At 37.0% G+C, this 20,641-nt stretch overlaps 3 protein-coding genes across 3 annotated transcripts; all 3 read left to right on the top strand.

The window, feature by feature from the left end:
- Positions 1 to 1,187: 1,187 nt before the first annotated feature.
- Positions 1,188 to 3,695, top strand: LOC121255395 (probable WRKY transcription factor 9). Its single transcript, XM_041155693.1, has 5 exons — positions 1,188 to 1,551; positions 1,830 to 1,967; positions 2,090 to 2,440; positions 2,563 to 2,679; positions 2,818 to 3,695. The coding sequence occupies exons 1-5, from the start codon at positions 1,243 to 1,245 to the stop codon at positions 3,541 to 3,543; spliced, it is 1,641 nt and encodes a 546-aa protein (XP_041011627.1). The 5' UTR covers positions 1,188 to 1,242; the 3' UTR covers positions 3,544 to 3,695.
- Positions 3,696 to 6,253: 2,558 nt separating this feature from the next.
- LOC121255422 (pinin) lies at positions 6,254 to 11,690 on the top strand. The gene is made up of 10 exons (XM_041155725.1): positions 6,254 to 6,431; positions 6,533 to 6,643; positions 6,771 to 6,836; positions 8,364 to 8,540; positions 8,612 to 8,725; positions 9,213 to 9,284; positions 9,467 to 9,550; positions 9,647 to 9,747; positions 10,073 to 10,157; positions 10,967 to 11,690. The coding sequence occupies exons 1-10, from the start codon at positions 6,351 to 6,353 to the stop codon at positions 11,354 to 11,356; spliced, it is 1,281 nt and encodes a 426-aa protein (XP_041011659.1). The 5' UTR covers positions 6,254 to 6,350; the 3' UTR covers positions 11,357 to 11,690.
- Positions 11,691 to 16,669: 4,979 nt separating this feature from the next.
- On the top strand, positions 16,670 to 20,068 carry LOC121254202 (NDR1/HIN1-like protein 13). The gene is made up of 2 exons (XM_041154162.1): positions 16,670 to 17,491; positions 19,459 to 20,068. Exons 1-2 carry the CDS (start codon positions 16,670 to 16,672, stop codon positions 19,543 to 19,545), a joined length of 909 nt encoding a protein of 302 aa, XP_041010096.1. The 3' UTR covers positions 19,546 to 20,068.
- The last annotated feature ends 573 nt before the right edge of the window (positions 20,069 to 20,641 follow it).

Here is a 20,641-nt window from a genome sequence, read left to right as displayed (position 1 = left end):
TTACTCATTTTTAAAAAAAAAATTATTGTATGCACACTACTAAAAATATCATTTTTAATTTTAATTTATTACTAATTAACGTTTACTTTAAATAAACGTTACCAAATTAAGTACGGATCATGAGTTTAATTTACAATATTGTCTATGGTACTGCCCTTATTTTTTATAATTGCAGAAAATTATTGATATTGATCGATGCTCCGGACTAATGATAGCGCTACAGAAACTTTGAGCCTTAAGTCGCATGCGGCTATAATTATGTGAAGGAAAAAGCAAAATTAGGAGGACTTACAATAATAATTATATATACTGTTATAAGTGGAATATATATATATTTTTTCTTTCTCTGTAACTTTTCAAGAACACTTAAGTGCATGCATAGGTACTGTAGTTATACCTTGCAGGCATGGTGAGAGGGGCATTACTAGAAAGGCCATTTAATTATTAAGTAGCTAGATAATTAACCGGTAATATATTAATGGACCAGGAAAAAAAACAGTAAGGTCATGCATGACCTGCTCATGAATCCAAAGGTTATATTTTTTGTTTAATCATAATAATATATATATACATATATATATTTATCAGAAACTTTGCCTCTCGATTCTATGTAATTAGGGCTATGATTTAACCGCTTTATTTCTTATATTTTAGATTTTTTTTAAGGAAAACTGTCATCATTCATTTATCAGAGAAACTTACATCCATGACTGGATACATTCTGGAATGTCCCCATATCAAACATGACATTATAAACCATAATAATATATATAGAGCTCCACCAGTATACTATTTTCTTTTGTGACTGGTATGGTATTTACTATTACTAATACTTTCTAAAGATAAAGGTCCAAGAGACAATATTTTTTGCCTAAACAGAGACTCAACCTCACATTTCATATATAAAAAGAGAGAATTCAACCTCTACAGACAAATGTCAAAGAGACGACTTTCATATATATATTTGATGGGGAGGTTTAGGGGGGGTTAAAACTGTCTTTTGATTAGGAGAAGCCCGAGTCATTGCCCAAGATAATACGTATTTAAATTTGAGGTATTTGATTATTCACGAGTCTTTATTATATTAAACATGGGTTAATTAAGGAAGCCAATAAAAGTCAAAGCTTAGATGCGTCCTTGTGTGCCTAATAATATACATCTTTGAGACGAGGGAATTGACTTCGGTGCCTCAAAAGCAGCATTAATAGGAAGAAAGAGATTCTGCAATTTTGTCTTGTTCTAATGGGGAGAGAAAAAGAAAGAGATCATCGGATGGAGATTGATCTGTCAGTACTGAAGGTAGATATTAATGCTGATCATGAAGAACAAGAAGCCGTAGAAAAAGAAGTCGATCGAGCTGGCGTACAAGACAAAGGAAAAGGATATCATGATGATGAACAAGCACAAGCGCCAAATGATCATCGTCAAGATCAACAGGGAATACAAGTACGCGATGCAGAAGAAGCAGCTGAGGCCACAACAGGAGAAGTAGACGATGATGCATCGGTAGCAGATCAAGTATCCTTGCAAGAGAACATGAGGACTAAAGAGGTACGTATTTAATTAGTAACATTAAATTGGAACGCCAGATAAAATCCAACAAGTCACAGGAAAATAAGAGATGATTGAGGCTCTGATCTGGTGATCACTTCTCTCTCTCTCTCTCTCTCTCTCTTTCTATGTATCAATATCCTTACAAAGTTTGCTCATAGTTTGCACACACACACACACATATATATATATATATACATAATCGAATATATATAATTTGACAAAGAAATCTGCCATATATATATATATATATATATATGTTTATAATGATCTACCAGTTGTCTTTGCTACGGATGGAGATGAACCGCGTGAAAGAAGAAAACAAGGTGTTGAGGAACGTCGTGGAGCAAACAATGAAAGACTACTACGACTTACAGATGAAATTCGCCACTGTCCAGCAAAATAACCAAAAAAAGGTTGATCCAGGTTCCTTGTAATATTTGAATTATTTTTAATTCTTTGCTGATTTCTATCCATTTTCTTAGTTTATAGGATCAGTCTGTAGTTATGCTTCTCTCTTTTTTTTTATCTGATTTAGGATCCTCAAATATTCCTCTCGCTCAACGGTAATCACGCGGGTATTGATAGTCAAGAACCAAAGACAATTCTCAATACTCCAGATATCACTAAAGAAAGATCTCCGTCTCCGTCACACAAGGATGGTCTTAGAGAGAGTGAATTAGGGTTGTCACTTAGGCTACATACGGGTGCTGAAGAACAAAGAGTGGAAGACAAAGATCAAGAGAATAAAGAAGGAGTGGAAACTTTTACCACAGTCCAAAACAAGCTACAACGGAGTACTGATTTGACCGGAATCGCAAGCCATGTTGCTTCCCCAGTCAATAGAAAAGCTAGGGTTTCAGTCCGAGCCAGATGTGAAGCAGCCACAGTAAGCTAGCTCGCTCAATTTATCATCATGACCTAGTTCTCCTAAATATTCTAGCTTTGAGATCGAGCTCAATAATTTCAAGACTACTACTACAATTTAATCCAAGTCTTTTCAATATATAGATGAACGATGGATGCCAGTGGAGAAAATACGGGCAGAAAATAGCCAAAGGAAATCCCTCATGCCCTCGAGCCTATTACCGCTGCACAGTAGCTCCTGGATGCCCAGTTAGGAAACAGGTACAATTATTTGTCAAAACTGAAACATTATTGTTCGTACTTGCTTCAATTTGATTCTCTTGGGTTTCACTCTCATTCCAGCTTGCATTAACTTTTTTTTATGATCAGAGTGACGTTCTTTTATTCTTTTTCAAACAGGTGCAAAGATGCTTAGAGGACATGTCTATACTAATAACAACCTATGAAGGTACACATAACCATCCACTTCCTGTGGGTGCAACTGCCATGGCTTCCACGGCTTCAGCAGCAGCTTCCTTTATGTTATTAGATTCAAGTAATCCTCTTTCAGATGCAGCTGCCTCTAGTTTCACTCGAGTATCCCTTCCCAATTATCTGCATGGTTCTCATATGATTGACTCTTCTGATCTGAATCCATCAAACATTAGAACCATGAACCCTATTAATATTGACCCATCCAAAGGAATTGTTCTTGACCTAACAAGCAATTCTTATGATCATCATCATCACCCGGCCCCTCAATTCCCAATGGCTAGCTCCTCATACTCAGCAGCTCAACCAGGTTTTCCAGCTTGGATGCATGGAAAACCAAGTTTTCATACTGGAAATATTTCTCTCACGAACAAGAATAATCTATTTCCTATCCCTAGATCAGCAATAGAAAATAAGTCATTAGCAGAAAATGTGACTGCAATCGCTTCAGATCCTAAATTTAGGGTAGCCGTGGCAGCTGCAATCACCTCTCTCATTAATAAAGAGAGTTCTAATACAATAACTCATCCTCATGTGGGGACTCCCTTTGGTCCTAGGGATGGAGATCAGAGTGGTAGCTCTGGTAGCAGCAATTGGGTTCTTGAATCTCTCTCGGGAAATGGTAAGCCACTTGGGCATTCGCCTTCACGATGATCAAAGAATTCTTCAGGTATTAGTTTGTTTTTTCTTTTTCTAAAGTTAAAATATTAATGGAATTGTATACACAGACTTAATTAATTTGTATCATTATCCTGTTAAGATTTGGTTCTAATTTGCTCAATAAGATCAACATACAATAATGCAATTTTTCTTTTCCCGAGTACTTATTCAATTATTAATTGCTGTTTAATTCTCAATTGAATAGCAAATTATTAGGATATATATATATATATATATATATATATATATATATATATATATATTACCAAAACATATTATTGATATGCGCATATATATCGATAATATGTAATTATAGGTGTTGGGAAAGACAGTTTTTCTTATAGTGTGCAAGTCTTTCGAATCTAGCTAACATAAAATAAATACTGGATTTTTAATTTTTTTTACTATTGAGGCCGGTGGTCCTAGCATGCAGTTAGCTGCTAAACTTCTAAGTCGCAATTTTCTTATAATTAATTTATTTGAGTCTGGTAATCTGGCACAACCAATGCCTTAATTTCCGTAGCTAGCTAGGATTAATATATAATAAAAATATATGAATTCCTACGATTATATATATATATAATATAATATAATATAATTTGCTGAGTTTTGATTCACAATTGCGTGAAACGAATTAATTACTTCTAATTTATACATATATATATATATATAGGTATACCCATAATTAATTAATTAATATATTGGTATGCAATTACTTAATGTTGAGATCTGAATCTAAACGCGCGTCAAGTCAACCCTTGTCTGGTTGCTAAAGCCAAAGACTTTGCAACGCTAGCTGATCTATTGGGCATCTACGTTTAACTGTATAAAAATAATATTATTTTTCATTTTAAATTTTATTATCTTTTTATATTTTACATTGATTATATTTAAAATAGTTTATTTGTATAACAACCATGTATTGATCAATAAGTGTGCCGCAATAAGTGTGAGTGCATGTACTCATCACATTGATCTTGAGATTTTCATGGATATTATATGATTGATCATTATAAATTCCTAAGCAGATTGAAATTAAAATTTATGTTATATGCTTCTCCAACCATTCCTTTGTTTCTATCTTAATTAGGGTACTGATCATGCAATAATGATCACGAGATTATTTGGTATGAGGATTTTTTAAAATTAAACTAACTAAAAAGAAAAGCCACACATCTAATTTTTCGAAATTCGTTTACTTTTCAATATATAAATTATAAAGTACAGTACTATATGTATACTGTACATATACATATAGTACTGTACTTTGATGTATTTTCTTTGTTTAATTTTCACCTTCTTATACGAAATAAAACCTAAGTATCTATATATCTACTCTATTATAATAAGTGGCAATTTAACAATGAATAGTAACTTTTGTTATTTTTTCGTTATTTTTCCATTAAATCCTGTTTTATCAAAAAGTCCTTAAAACTCTTGACCATTTGATGTGTAGCTCCATTGTAGAATTTAATGAATGATCTTGTTTTACCAAAAGTTCTTAAGATCTTTGACTATTTGACGTGTAAATCTCTTGTAGAATTTAATAAAAGATCATGTTTTATCAAAAGACCCTTAATAGCCCCGCGGCGCAAATGAATTGACGTCTCTTTTTCGTTTCTTTTTTATTTTGACAGTGTACTCATTTTCCTTTATTTTCGTTTCAATTTTTTAAATAAAAAATTAACAATATTTTATTATTATATAGAGAGTAAATAGATAATCCAATATAGATGCAGACCAATACTCATACTTTGCTGAAGTTTAGATTTTTTTTTAATATTGATTTTTTATCTTTTTTTTAATCTTGTATTTTCTTTTCCCAGAAAAACAAACTATTAATTTTTTTATTTTTTTTATTTAATTTATTATACCAGGTGCACTTCGAGACTAACACACCTGAGTTCGTTGTATGTGTATGTGTGTGTATATATATATATATATATATATATATATATATATATATATTCATTTCAGGTTTTCCATTGAAATAAACTAATTCTTCACTTCTCGAAACATATATTTAAAAATCGTCACAATTTAAAAAAAAAAAAAAAAGGATTAAAGAAACCATATAAAAAATTCTTACGTACGTACTTTGTCTCAATTTCTAGCGAACACGACAAAGGTGTCGTTTTTGTTGATTTAGAAGAAAAAAAGAACTCCTAGATAAGGTAAATTAGGTAGATTTTATATCAGGTATTGGTCTTATGCTCACCCAACTATCTAAAGAAATTAAGTGCAATTGAAGTAGGCTAATTAACATTGAACAAATAACAGTCAGATCAGTACTTGAGTGTTAAGCACTGTTTAATCTTGATTTCTTAAATCTTAAACCATGCGTATTTAGCTTTGAACTTGGCTATGACATAAGCTCCTCGTACGTACTCATTAGAAGCTTCACAAGTGATCACGCACTTTCTTAAAGATTGCGTCTTAAACGACAGCCGTTGACATGTCATAATGATATTATGATAGTACTCAAAAAGTCCAGGAGGACACGCGTGTGTCGTTTGTTCATCCAGTCCTAGAACTAGATAGGCCCATCAATTACTGGGCTTTTGAACTTTTAGTTGGATTAGTCGAGGGAAGAATTCGGGTTACACCTTGGCAGCGGAAAAGGCCGTATCAAGTCCGGGTCTTGGGTCGAAAACATGAATGCAAACCCATTTGTTTAACGGGTCGAGAGAGATAAAAGTAGCACCAGCTTCTGAGGGTTTTGATGTCCCCTCCACGCACGCTGAGCTTTGTAGTCGTCGTCGTGATTGAATTGGAGGAAGAGTCTCTAGAATCTGAGAGAAATGGGAAGCACCGAAGCTGCGGGCAAGACGGAGGAAGAGCTCCGTAAAGAGATCGATGAGCTCTTACGCCAGCAACGCCAGGTCCCTAAACCCCTCTCTCTCTTTCTTGATTATCCTTTTTTTTTGCTTTAAATCTCTCTCTCTGTGTTATCTGATTATGTTTTTTCTCTCTAAATATTCAGATTACCGAGCGGCTTCGAGATCCTCGGGGACTTCGTAGGGGAGGCTTCTCCGGCCCCGGCCCTCGCAACTTCGCCGCCAACGGAGCTCGTCAGCGAGGTTTTATTCGACCCGTATGTACTTCCCCCCTATTTGATTCTGTTTCCTTTCGTTCCCTGGTTGTTTCCGGCGTAAGTATAATATTTTTCTGCCGAAATACAGCATGACTTTTTTTTTTTTTCCTGCCGTGAATCATTTCAGGCGGATAGAAGTGAAGTGGAAGATCAACCTCCAGGAAAAAGGCGTTTATCTTCGGCCGTTGTGAAGGTAAATTCTTTGTAGTTCTGACCATACATTGCAACCATTAGTTTGGTTAACAATTTTGTACGCTTTAGACATTCCTTTCACGGGCTTATATCCTAATCAACCATATGGTTTGCGCAAAATTTATGTTATGAGAAGGGAAAATAAGTGACGGTTTGCATGTTAATTATATTATTTTGGTTTAGCTTGTTTTTATCTGCTATTAATCATTTGAACGATAAATGATTAATAGCGTCGAGTCCCCGTTTTTTATTGTTTTTGTTTTCTTATGAACGATAAATCTGCCTCAATTAAATGAAATTGTTGCTATAGTGTTTTTTATGGTAGATATGCATTTGTGTATCATTTTCCGTCTTGACATTGTCCTAAAAGAGAATATGTAACGTTTCAATAGAAGACTCAAACCACATGGTCTATACTCCAAAAGGACCAGTCAATAATACAATTAGAACCTCATTGGAACTTTATAAAGAGCAATAACTTCTCATTCTCAAGCAATGTGGGATCTCATACATCACCTACCCTTATTCTTATCATATGGGGTATCACAATATGCCCTCCTTAGATTCCCGATGTCCTCGTTGGGCCAGTTCATCAGGTGGCACGGCTTAAGTCCCACAATTCTGGTTGGGATAGGTTTTGATACCATTTATAACGCCCTAATGAAAGGCCCAAACCGCATGGCCTATACTCCAAAAAGGCTGATTGGTGATATAATTGGAGCCCTGTTGGAACTTTATAAAAAGCAAAAACTTCTCATATAGGGTATCACAGAATAATTATCCAGGAAAGATAGTCAGCAAGTCAATAGGCTGTGGTGGACTCCTGCGGGTAAGGGCATTTTCTCAGTTCGATCCTTTTATAAGTCCCTTTCCCAAACTGCCACTACCCTGTTCCCGTGGAGGAGAATCTGGAGAAATAAGGCGCCTCCGAAAGCGATCTTGTTTACTTGGACAGCAGCGTTGGGGAAGATTCTGACTACTGACAATCTGAGGAAGCGCCGATTAGTTATACTAGACTGGTGTTGCATGTGCAAGAGATCTGGCGAGACAGTAGAACACCTTTTGCTACATTGTGAGACTACTAGAGCCTTGTGGGTCGAAGTCTTTAGCCGGATAGAGTTAGCCTTTGTTATGCCTGCAACGGTGGTAGATCTATTGGCTAGCTGGACACTTCCGAGAGGAGCGCAACAAATCAAGGCGGTGTGGAAGATGATCCCAATCTGTATTATGTGGTGTATATGGCAAGAGCGCAACGATCGGACCTTAGAAAACAAAGAGCGGTTCCCAGAGGAACTTAGAACACTATTTTTCCGTACTTTATTTCCATGGGCCATTGCTTTAGATTTTAATGGCCTGAATTTTCATGATTTTCTAGTTTCCCTTACTTCGACTAGATAGGTTTCATCTCTTGTATAACATCTTGTGTACTTGGGCTTCGCCTATATTTATTAATACATCTTTGATTACTTATAAAAAAAAAATTATCCAGAAAAGCCTTAATTGAACTTTTCTTGATTTGCAAATGAAGCTGGAGGATGGGGAGATCAATGAAGATGCGGAAGCGGCAAAGGATTTGAAGGAGGAGGATGCAACTGTGGAGGGAACTGCTGGAGCTGGCACTGCTAATCTGAGCGACAAAAAGCCATTGAATTTTCAGCAGAGTGGCTGGTCTAGGAGGGATGGATACCAAAGAGCAGTGAAGACTGTAAGTTTTGTATTCGCTTCCATTATTAAGTAATTTTGGATTTGAATTATATATATTTTGTTTGTTGTTAGGAATCTGAAGGACCAGTGGTGGAGCATATTCCAAGGGTATTGCCGAAGAATGAGGATCCAAGCTTGGTTAATAGGAACAAAAGAATGCTCGGGCAGCTTTTGGGAACTCTAGAGGTCTGTGTATAATATTTGCTTTTGTTTTGTTTAGCAATAGATTGTGAGAAGATGTTAGTTCAATCTACAGGTTTGGAATTGTTACTGTTTGTTGTATAGCGATCTACTTTGTAGTTTAGTTCATGTGCATCTCCTGCAGACTTCCTATGTACTTGGGTAGCACCCTCATAGCTTTTTATTAGTAAAAGTTATTTAAAAAGGGAGACATAAAAGAGATGATTGAAGTTACTTGTATCTTTACCGAGCCTTTGTAGATAATTAGGCAATCTTGTTTTTGGTTCACAAGGTTAAATTAGTTGGAGAATGCTTTTTAAGTCATTGGTCAGAGACCCATTTTGTCTCATATATATCTTTTCGAATAAGCAGTTTCCAATTCACACTATAAGGTGTGAATATAAGAAGTATGATGGTGGTTGGGTTAGTGGTTTGTCAGATTCATTTCTGCTCATGCCCTCATATTTACCCTTTTAATGAAAATGTGTTCCAGAAATTCAGGAAAGAAGATATGCAACTCTCAGGAACCGAGGCGTATATGCGAAGGTCAAATTCTCTACTAAGAGTGAGTGTATTTAATATATTGACTCATATGGAGAATTTAATGTGGATTATGATAACCATGCAATGATTCATATAATTATTTTGGCTATAAGTCAAGTAAAGGATAAGGTTTATATATGGCTCTCATCTTGAGTTAACAGAGAAATTTCTTGAAGATGCAAAAATGTTCCAAATATTTTTCAGGCTGAGCAACGAGCACGTGAAGAAAGTGAGAGGCTGAGGCAACAGGAGCGTGAGCAATTGGCAGAAAAACGGAGGAGAGATCTGGTTTGTTGCTTAATAGTTATTGGTTAAGCCTCAATTATTTTCCTGTTATGATCCTTAATCATTATTGTAATGTTGAACCTTTGTTTTAATCATCAGACTCTCAGGGCTCGTGTTGCTGCCAAGACAGAAGAAAAGAAGTTAGAATTGCTGTTTCTTCAGTGGAGTGACCACCATAAAAAACTTTGCAATTTTATAAGGTGAATTTTCATCAGATGTCATTTTTTTCGAATGACTAATCATTTTTGCATGATACCCTTCATGAGAATTGAGAGCCCTAGTACTAATTAATTCTCCATACTCTATTTCTGTTGCAGGTTATTTTTAATTTTGGCCCAAAAGTGTCCATATTCACATTTTATTGAGACAAAGATAAGTTTCTGTTCATGTGGATGGTAGTGTTGAAGCATTTTGATCGGCAGATGTTACCTGCTTCATTGCAGGATTTTAGGTAGAATAACAAAATTGTCTTATGCATCATATTTCTCGCGTCACTGATTGGCTGTGGTATATGTTCTTTTCCAGGACCAAGGCAGAGCCTCCAATATATTATTTACCCAAAAAGCCTTTAGAAGAAGATGAAACCTTGGTCCTGCAGCGTAAAGAACAGGTGGGTTCCCTACTGCACTTTTCTGGTGACACTTTGCAGCTTATTGAGAAACTGGGCCAATATTTTGAATTTAAAATCTTCACTCTCCCTGATAATTCGTCTTGAGAACGGGCTGATGATTCACAGTTTGAATATCAATTTTAAGTTCAAACTTACACCAGTTTGTGTCAACAATTACTGTAATTGGGTTTGGCTATAGCTTTTTCACCCCAAACCCATATTCCATTCCTGTTAAACTCTCTCTGTACTTGGGTGAGTTATAAGACGAGCCAAGCTTTCTGAGTTCTGCTCGTGATTGGCTGGTTTAGGGCTGGCTGAGCTTGAACAAAGTTCAGGTTGCCAATATTCCTAGCCAACCCTGGGGACTAATGCAGCTCAGCTTATTAGAGGGCCACCACTTGAGCTGAAATCTTTTTATATTCATGGCTTGAATGTTGGGATATTTTACTTGGAAAAAAATTGAAGTGGAGAAATTTTCTTCAGCTTGAGTATGGCTTGAGCTTGAATTTGTTTGGCCATAGTGAGTAAACTGAGCTATCATTGAACTTCTAATGCGGCTGGGAAGTGAAGCTCGAGCAGGATATCCAAAACTTGATTGAGCTCGAGTCAAGCTTCAAAAGTTTAACAAAATTGATTTAAGCTGAGCCTGAGCAACCCTATGCTTAGTAAAAATAGTGCCAACACCAGATTGCAAAGCCATATCAAAAGGATGATTGTGAAATCAGAATGAACTTCTATTCACTAAATATAGATTCATTTGAAATATTTTGCACTTGGACATTCATATCTCTTTCAAACTTGTATATCAGGCATTTCTGGAGTGGAAGACTGCCAGGAGGGAGGAACTGTCTGAATACCAAAAAGAAATTCAGGAGCAGTATATTGCCAATGTAGAAAAGGATTTAGAGAGATGGCAAAATGCAAGGAAAGCAAGGAAAACGAACAATGATATGTTGAACTTACAGGAAACAATGGACAAAGAATTGGATACACATAGGCTTGAGCATGGTCCCAAGAAAAGAAAGATTCCTGATGGTAACAACAACGAAGATGAGGATGATGTGGAAGATATCAATGTCGGGGAGGATGACATGATGGATGATGTACTGGATGTTGATGATGCTAGCAGGAGGGGCGATGAAACGGTCAGGCCAGAGGCAGGTAATACAAGTCCACATGCTGAAACTAATGATCAGTAGTCATTGAAGCCATTCCGTCACACCTTCACTTTCTACTTAATCACGTTGAAACCATTTTGCTTTCTGTAGCTGCCGTTTAGCCTTTCAGCAGGCATTTCTTGCTTTGTTATTGTGTTTTTTTTTTTGGCAATTTCTCTTGCGACCTTTGATGCGTTCCGAATTTCGAGGATGAACTTACTTATATAGAAGTAGATGTACTTTAATCCCTGTCTTGTAGAAAACAGATAAATGCACAATTATCTGTAGAGTTAGTGCAGGGATGTGCTTGTCATGTAATGCCTTTCTATTGTTGGTACCTGCTCATTGCATTACCATCAGAAAGGTTTTTGGTTAATCCTCAGTGCAGAATACTGTTTCCTTTCCAGTTGGAAACCAATTACTCCTTAATGTTTTTATTTTGTAAGCCATACCGTTCAATGCTTATTCTAACAACATGATTTATTATTAAAGGACCCAATTCGGAAATTGGAAAGGGTAAATAAAACGATCGAGTCAAATGAGCAAAAGGCCTTGTGGAACAAAATAAAGTCGAAATCAAACAATTCGGATAGCTTTGTAGGACATTGAACTTTAGTTGCAGTGCCATCAGGTCATCCTTAGATTCCCTACATTTTCTTGTTTCGTTTCGTTTCGTTTTATTTTATTTTATTTTATTTTTGGGTAGTGATAGGGTTATTACCCTCTTACTAATCATTTTACTTATAGTGAGTTTTTTATTTTTTATTTTTTATCATTTTCTTTCAAGTATTTTTTTTAACATACTTAAGCATTAAGAAAAAATTTAAAAATGTATAATTTTATTAATAGTCACTTTCTTAACTATTAAGTAAAATAAAAAATTAAAAAAAATCAAATACAAAAGGAATAGTAAATAGGTAATAAGAAAGTAGTAATATTATCATTATCCATTTCTCTTTGCTTTAATTTGATAAGAATAATTTTTTACAAAAATATTATTATATTAAAAATTTGCAGATGAGTTGATGTTCTATCACTTCTCAATAAATAATGTATAAATGAAAAAAATATTAAAATACCAATATGTCTTGTTTCCAAAAAACATTAAATAATACTGTTCACTTTATTTTGTTGAAAGGAAAGGAAAACCTTTACTGCTCATAAAATAGATTACATCATCTCATGTAACACAATATCATAATCAATTCTGCTAATTACAAGCAGTTTGGGCACAACCGTGTACCGAATGCTGAGTTGTAAGATGTTATTTTTTATATTATATTAAAAAAAATGAAGAGAAGAGAAAGAATGGAGTGAAGAGAAAGAACGATGGGACAAGGGCTTTTATTCGTACCCGCGATTGAGGACATCAGCAAAATGAAGAGGAACCAGGTAATAGTGATGGAAACTTTGGCAAGGTAGCATTCATGTTTAGAAACCGAGGTCGACCCTAAGGAAAATCTTCCGAACTCATCGGAGATTAAAACAATTGTTCACAAAATTCTGTTTCTATTGGAGGGAGATATAGAAAATTCCAGGGAGACAAAAGTGATAATTTTTTTCCCTTTCTGAGGACAAAATAGGGTGTTTAAACAAAGAGTCAAGAGTTGGAGGCTTGGGAGTGAACAGAAGAAAAATTGCAGTTTCCAACACTCTTTTCACTTTGCTCCATTGTGTTTGTGAAATTCTTTTGCAGATATGGGCATGTCACCAAACCCAGTGTTTTAAACATTTTTCTATTGCTTTGTTGTTTATGGGTTTGTTGTGTTTTCCACATCCTCTCAATTGGGTTCCTTTTTTATCTTTCTTTGTGGGAGGGGCGGGGATGGTTCTGGACTTTTCTTCCTTTGAAATATGAATTTTTGTTCGTGGGGATTGTTATGTTCATTTTTCCAGCCTACTCTGAAGCTCCAAACCGACAAAGAAGTGTATAGGCCCGGCGATCCCGTTATCTTCTCCGTCCAGATCTCCAACCCCTATGCCATCGACGATCTCTTCATCTCCCTCTTGGTCGAGCGCCTGTATACGGGGCCAACCATCTCTCTCTATCTCCCTTCTAAATTTCCATTTTCCTTTCATTTAAATTCCCTTCCCGCATACTGGCCAACCATTTCATTTAAATAAAACGAACCGTTTTAATCCAGGTGGAGGTTGGTGCGCGATTGGTCCCCTAAATCGACTGCATTCAGACTTTTCCTATCATAATACACTCTAGAATTTCTTCGACATCCATGACATCTTTAGTAAGTTTAATAGCATCTTTAGCAAGATTGTGAGCAGCATAGTTTGTTTCACGTCCAACATGTTGACCTGACTAGCTTGGGAAACATTTCAACAAGACTCTGATGTCCTCTAGCAGAAAACCAGATTGGCTCCAATCCCTAGTTCCCTTATTTAGTGCATTGACCACTTGAAGTGCCTCACCTTTCACAATGAGATTTCTTAGGCCAAGATCTTGACAAAATTTAGTGAACACCATCAATGCATAAGTTCAACTAGCATAGCAGATGCATGCATCTCTTTACATGCTCGAAAGGTGCCTATTACCTGTCCTTCAAAATCCTTGACTATAGCCCCGATACCAATTTTGCTCTATGGTTTATCAACTGCAGCATCCCAATTTAGTTTGTAAAAAGCTGCTGGAGATTTCTTCCACACTCTAACCTTTTGAGGGGAAGTTGGTGATGAGGTTTTTTGATAGGCCTGAGCAGTCCTAAAAGCTTGAACCTCCTCCCTTGCCTTCTTAGTGAGTATACTAGGGTGGGCGAAACCCCTATTATGAATTAGTGAATTCCTTCGCAACCCAATCTTGCAATCAAGGCCACCTCATCTAGCTCATCGGCAGTTAGTTTTTGAACTAAGAGTGCCTCCATAAATGACTTAGATTGCATAGTTATTTTCTGAAATTTATTGCAATTGCTACTCCAAGCATCCATAGAGGCCTCACAAATCCATAAAGCATGGCATGCAGATTCAGGAAATCTTTTACATATGGGGCAAACATCATCTTCAAGTATTTTCCTCTTGCACAAATTTGATAGAGTCGGTAAAGCATTCTTACAGGCTCTCCATAGGAAAAGCTTCACTACATTTGGAGTTTTTAATTTCCAAACTACTTTCAATCCTCATTTAGGTATTGCCCAACAGAAAGACCTCTCTTAGGTCTAGAAGAAACATCCTTATGCAAATGGTAGGTTTTTTGAAAAAGTGCCAAACCAGTTTTTCCTCCTTTCATCCTAAGTTGATTGTGATACTTTTAATAAGGTCTACTTCTTTTGAAAAGAACAAACTACATAGTAGACTTTTCTTCCACCTTTTAAGATCATCATCAATCAAAGCAGCTACTATTGCATCAGCATCCAAACCAGCAATTGGGGACTGAATCATATAAGTAGAAGGTCTTGGGATCCATATGTCCTTCCATACTTTTATAGTATCACCATTGTCAATCCTCCAAATCAGGCATTCTTTCATAAGTTGTTGTCTTGCTATTATACTTCTCCAAACTAGAGAAGGTCTGCATCCTGTTTTAGCATTTAAAAAGTCTGTAGATGAGAAATACTTATACTTGAAAACTTGTGCTGGAAGAGACTCAGGATTTTGAAGAATTCTCCAGCTTTGCTTTGCAAGCATTGCCAAGTTAAAGCTTCTAATATCTCTGAATCTCAATCATCCCATTTCCTTTGAAAGCCTCAATTGATTCCATTTCACTCACTGAATTTTTGAATGATTCTCATTGTAACCCCACCAAAATTTCTTGAATATCCTGATAATCTTCTTAGTAATAGATAATAGCAGTAGAAAGATTTCCATAGTATAGGTTGGGATGGCTTGCAGCACTGATTTCAAAAGAATCTGATGATAAAACTTTAGTCTTCCTGTTTGTCACTCGAGCCCAGACCTTGTCAACCAGAGAGTGGAATGCTGAGATTTTTTTATCTTCCCACCACTGCAGGTAAACCCATATATTTTTCATAAGAACCAGTGAACTTGATCACTGCGATCTGGATTATATTCTATTTGATGTCTGCTGAAGTGTTATTGCTAAAAAATAAGGAAGTCTTTTCTTTATTGAGAATCTGACCTGAGGTTCTTTCATAGACTTCTAACAGATAATTCAAACAACTCAATTCAATGGAATTTGCCTTACAAAAAATGAGACTATCATATGCAAATAGAAGGTTATTGATGCACAAATTATTTCTGCCAATAGGAACTCCAGAGATAATGCCTGTCTTTAGCTTGGTTGAGGAGAGAAGTTAATGGTTCAGAGCACAAGCTGAACAAATATGGAGACGAGGATTTCCTTGTCTAACCCCTCTAGAATGATGAAAATTATGATGTTGGATATGAACCCTTAAATTTATTAAATATTGTGTTAGACCTGATTTTAAAATTCAGTTAGCCTGAATTCTGCGGGCATCACAAGCAAACATATCTTCCAACATTTGGTGGATTATAGAAGATTCGTGTGGGTTTCCGGGGCTCCCATATTCATGCTCTTTTTTGCTGTGTCTGTTTTCTTGCATTGATGGTTCACAGCAAAACCAATCTCATGTTTGCTTTCCTCACTTTTTTCTTGTTTGGAATTATTGCTATTATTTTGGATTGAAGGCCATCTTTGAGGTCCTCTAGCCTTAGGTGGACAAGGTCGTTTTGTACTGCTTGTACATGCAGCCACGACGTAGAGAGTTGGAAAAAAGAGTTCCAACCAACCAACCCCCGATGTCAGGCTCAGGCAGTGGCAGTGGCAGCCTTTTGTACTACTTGTGCATGCATCCACAGTGTTATGGAATATTAATTCCCTCTTTTTCTTTCTTTCTATATTGTAAACCATCTCAAATATTTTTATGTTTGTCGATAGAGCTAATAGAAGAAGTTGCTGATGCCCTCCAGCTGTTATACTCCATTTTTCATAACCTTATTTCGGTACACTTGAATCTCGGATTCAAAACTCTCATATGTTTGGTAGTTTCCTTGTCTTGGAATCGGATATCTACAAAACTCGATCCTCAACTTTCAAAACATATGTTTTTGTTTCTGTAGGAGCCATTAACTAATCCATTTTGAGCTTTATCCCATCCTCTTTCACCCCTTACGACATGAGTTTTTGTCGAAAACTGCACTGTTTTTTTTCTTTTCATTTTATTTTTTTTCATCAATCATATAATTCATATTTGTCTGTCAAGCAAACTCACCGAAAGCCACACCCACACTCCTTACTCTCTCGTGTCCCCTCTCTCTTCAAAAGCAAGAAAGAGAGTGGCGTGGAAAGAAGTAAGGGACCAGGAACTAGGAAAGACGAGAGAGAGAGAGAGCGCAAAAGGCAGTAACCGGGCGCACAATAGCCGAAGAATGACATCGAGGGCTAACTTGAACGGGGAGCACGGACCACCGCGGCGCCCACCGCCCGCACATGCACAGTCCCACCACCAACACTACAACCCAACGACGTCGGCTAACTTGAACGGGGAGCACGGACCACCGCGGCGCCCACCGCCAGCACATGCACAGCCCCACCACCAACACTACTACCCAACGACGTCGGCTAACTTGAACGGGGAGCACGGACCGCCGCGGCGCCCACCGCCAGCACAAACCCACCACCAACACTACTACCCAACGACGTCTTCCTCCGCCTCTTTCAAAGGTTGCTGCTGCTGCCTCTTCCTCTTGTTCTCCTTCTTGGCCCTCCTAATCCTGGCTGTCGTTTTGGTCATCATCTTGGCCGTCAAACCCAAGAAGCCCTCCTTCGATCTCCAACAGGTCGGCGTCCAGTACATGGGCATCAACACGCCCACTCCCTCCACCGTCGCCGCCGCAGAAACCAACCCCTCAACGAACCCCACCACCTCCGCCTCCCTTTCACTCAACATACGGATGCTCTTCACGGCGGTGAATCCCAACAGGGTCGGTATCAAGTACGGCGAGTCCAAGTTCACCGTCATGTATCGCGGGATCCCGCTGGGAAAAGCTTCCGTCCCCGGGTTCTTCCAGGAGGCCCACAGTGTCAGACAAGTGGAGGCCACCATTGCCGTTGACCGTGTCAACCTGCTCCAAGCCGACGCTGCCGATTTAGTCAGGGACGCTTCCTTGAACGACCGCGTCGAGCTCAGGGTCTTGGGTGACGTCGGCGCTAAGATCCGCGTCTTGAACTTCGATTCCCCCGGTGTTCAGGTCAGCCTCTTTCCCAAAATTCCATAGAATTGCTTCTGCTTTACTCATTTCTAATTTAGTCGTCACCATCAAAAAAGAAAAAAATCGTCCTGGGTCCTTGGCTTCTTTCAGTAAGACTGAATTTCGGGCATTAGTAATTGATATTCTTAGGATCTTAGCTCATATTTGTTTAGATTTATTTACCTACAAATGGGTTTTGGTTCTGTCTCTGTCCCTGTCTCTGTCTCTCCGAAGAGAGATTCTCAGTGCCTGTCACCGTTACTTCGAATCCCACCACCTTTTGTCTTTTTTTTTTTCTTTTTTTTTCGCTACGAGACGCCGCTGATTTCTCGATAGAGTAATGATATTACGTAATAAATTATACAATATATTATATAATAATATTATAAAAAGAGATATTTTTATGAAATTATGTTACTAAAATATTTTATAAAAATATTTTTTATTTAACATATTATTATATAATGTATTGTACAAAATGATATATGTAGGGATATATGTAGGTATTCTTTCTCGATAACATGAGATAACGTGAACCCGCCGAATTGGTCATTGCGTTTATGTCCTTGATGTTGGTGTATTTTCTTTTCGTGCCCTTTGCATTTTGTGCTAAAGCTAAAGCTTCAATCAATTTTCAGTGGTGGACGATGTGCCCTTTGGTTATGGTGCGTTTTTTGGTTGGTGCCGCTTAATTTTTTTTTTTTTTTTTTCCCTTCCCTTAGGATGTCTTTCGAGTAATACCCTCAGCTTTTGATTGGTACCTAATTATGCATCTTAACAATTCCTATAATCCAAGTCTTTGGTTGTAAAAGCATGCTGGAAAAAAGAAAAGAAAGAAGTCACAAAAAGACAAGAAGTGATTGCTTTTTTTAACGGTGAATGAAAATTTGCTTTCTTTTCAAGCATCCTTTATGAGGTCTCCAATTGCAGCAAGGCCTGCAGCCTGAGCGCGCTCGGGCCTTACGGATTGTGTCATGTCGTTTTTGTCTACCAAATGAAATAATCAGTCCATTCTTCTTAACCAGGGTTAGTACATAGCTCAGCAATCTCAATTTAACACCCACCCAATATCACATTGAACGAAAAAACAAGCGTTCTCTCTCGGTCGGTTCACAAACCTGCGAGGAAGTTGATCACTCTTTCTGATGCAGAATATCATGTTTTGTGTGTGGGCTTTATAGGCATTGCACTGTCTGCTGCTGGTGGGTAGACTGTTGTTAAGTGTGTGGTGTGCGCATCTTTGGTAGAGCATGTTCCTAGAAATGTGCTTCTGTGTCCTCTTTTTTTATTGTTTTTTCTTTCGTTCGTTGTTTGACATTATTAATTTAACATGCCAAAATGGGATTGTCGCTCGAAATTAAAATAAGTAAATAAAAGAAGTGAAGTGACAAACTAGCAGGTAAAAGCAGTCAAGACTACAGGGATTTTTCTAGTTAAGGGAACAGAGAAAATTGGGAAAAGAAAAACTTACTTTCGTTGTCATTTTTGATGGGAGGGGAGAAAAAGTCTTCAGTACCATCTCCACCAAGAGACTTTTGTACCACATGGGCCCTTCTTGCGGCCTCATATCCAACCACAGCAAGCTAAGTATGTACGAGCACGATAATTTTGAAAAAAAATGTGAGACAATATTAAGGCCTCTATTTGGTACTGAAAATATTTTATTATTATTTATTATTTTATTATTTATTTTTTATTACTATTCACTGCTATTTAATTTTTTTTATTATTATTCACAGAATATCTGAGAATATCTCAATATCCAAACTCACCCTTAAATATACTATTTTAAAAGAAAAACCACATATTAAATACATGTATATTATTTCTCGTGCGGCATCAGATTATTTGAGCTGTTTTTATACACTTATGCTCTGCCGATGATGTATATATGTTGATGTATATACAGTTTGTGAGTGGTAAATGAGAGCAAGTGAATTTAATGAAGTGATGATGGTGGTGGGCAGGTATCGGTGGACTGTGCAATAGTGATAAGTCCAAGGAAGCAGTCTCTCACTTACAAGCAGTGCGGTTTTGACGGTTTGAGTGTCTAAAGAAGGCACTCAGCTCACCTTACCTTAACAGTAACAAGTTCTTCCTCCCCTTCTCCTTTCTCTCACTTTTTGGATTGTTTTTTTTTTTGTATTTTCTATCACAATTAGAGAGGAAGATGGGAAAGGCTGGAAACAACCTCTCGCATGGGATGGAATAGTTCCTAAAGCAAAGGCAGCTGAATTTTACAAAATTACCACAAAAAACAAAGAAAAAAAGAAAGAAAAAGCTTCCCCAAAGATTTTTGCAGGAAAGAATTTCAAAAATTGGTATGTTAAGTTTGATGAGGGAGAGTTTGGTAAGTGCGTGTAAATTGTAAATGTAAAAGTGTGGAATTTGAGGGCATTTAAAACTTGCACAACATCATCATCATCTTATGTTGCCGCTCCACCACCGCCATTGTTAATCTTCCTCTGAATTCTTTATGTTCGCGCCCCCAATGGTTTAAAGGCTTAATTATTGATGGGCTTGTATACAAATTACAATTACTGTCTTAAGTGCAGTCATTTCATACCAGCTTTAATAGTACTGCTTTGCCACCGTTTAAGTACGAAATGAATCGAATCAATTACTCTGCACATCTTAACCAACAATGTGTTGTGTTTGCCTACGTTTGGTTCAACGAAAAATGATATTTGTAATCACAAAGTGCGTAAGCGTTGCACTCTTTTTAAAAAAAACTTATAAAACTCATAAGAATAAATTAATTTTTTAATAGTAAAACTTATTATTTTTAAAAAAAATGCGTGACACTTGTATAATTTATGATTGTATTTAACATTATTTAAATATTCTCTCATTTGCTGGGCATAAAAATCCTTACTAATTTCTAGATCAATCTTTTTTAAAAAATAAAGAAAAATGAAGAAGTATTAAACATGGTCACCTCAAATAAGGATAAAATAGTAATATTACTTCGACAAATCTCAATTTTTGACTCATTATAACCAACTTTGTGGGCCGAAAACCTAGCCCAGGCTGGACATAGGCAGAGCCGTCTAAGCCCTTGAGGTATGAGGGCACGCCCAAGACCAACCGAGCTAACATATGGTCAACCCAGGCCGTGAGATGTTTCGGGCTGGGCTACGCCAGCAGGAG

Source organism: Juglans microcarpa x Juglans regia, chromosome 3D (assembly GCF_004785595.1).
Source record: "Juglans microcarpa x Juglans regia isolate MS1-56 chromosome 3D, Jm3101_v1.0, whole genome shotgun sequence".
Taxonomy (NCBI): Eukaryota; Viridiplantae; Streptophyta; class Magnoliopsida; order Fagales; family Juglandaceae; genus Juglans; species Juglans microcarpa x Juglans regia.
The sequence above is the reverse complement of the archived record's forward strand: the minus strand, read 5'-3'. Positions and strand labels throughout refer to the sequence as shown.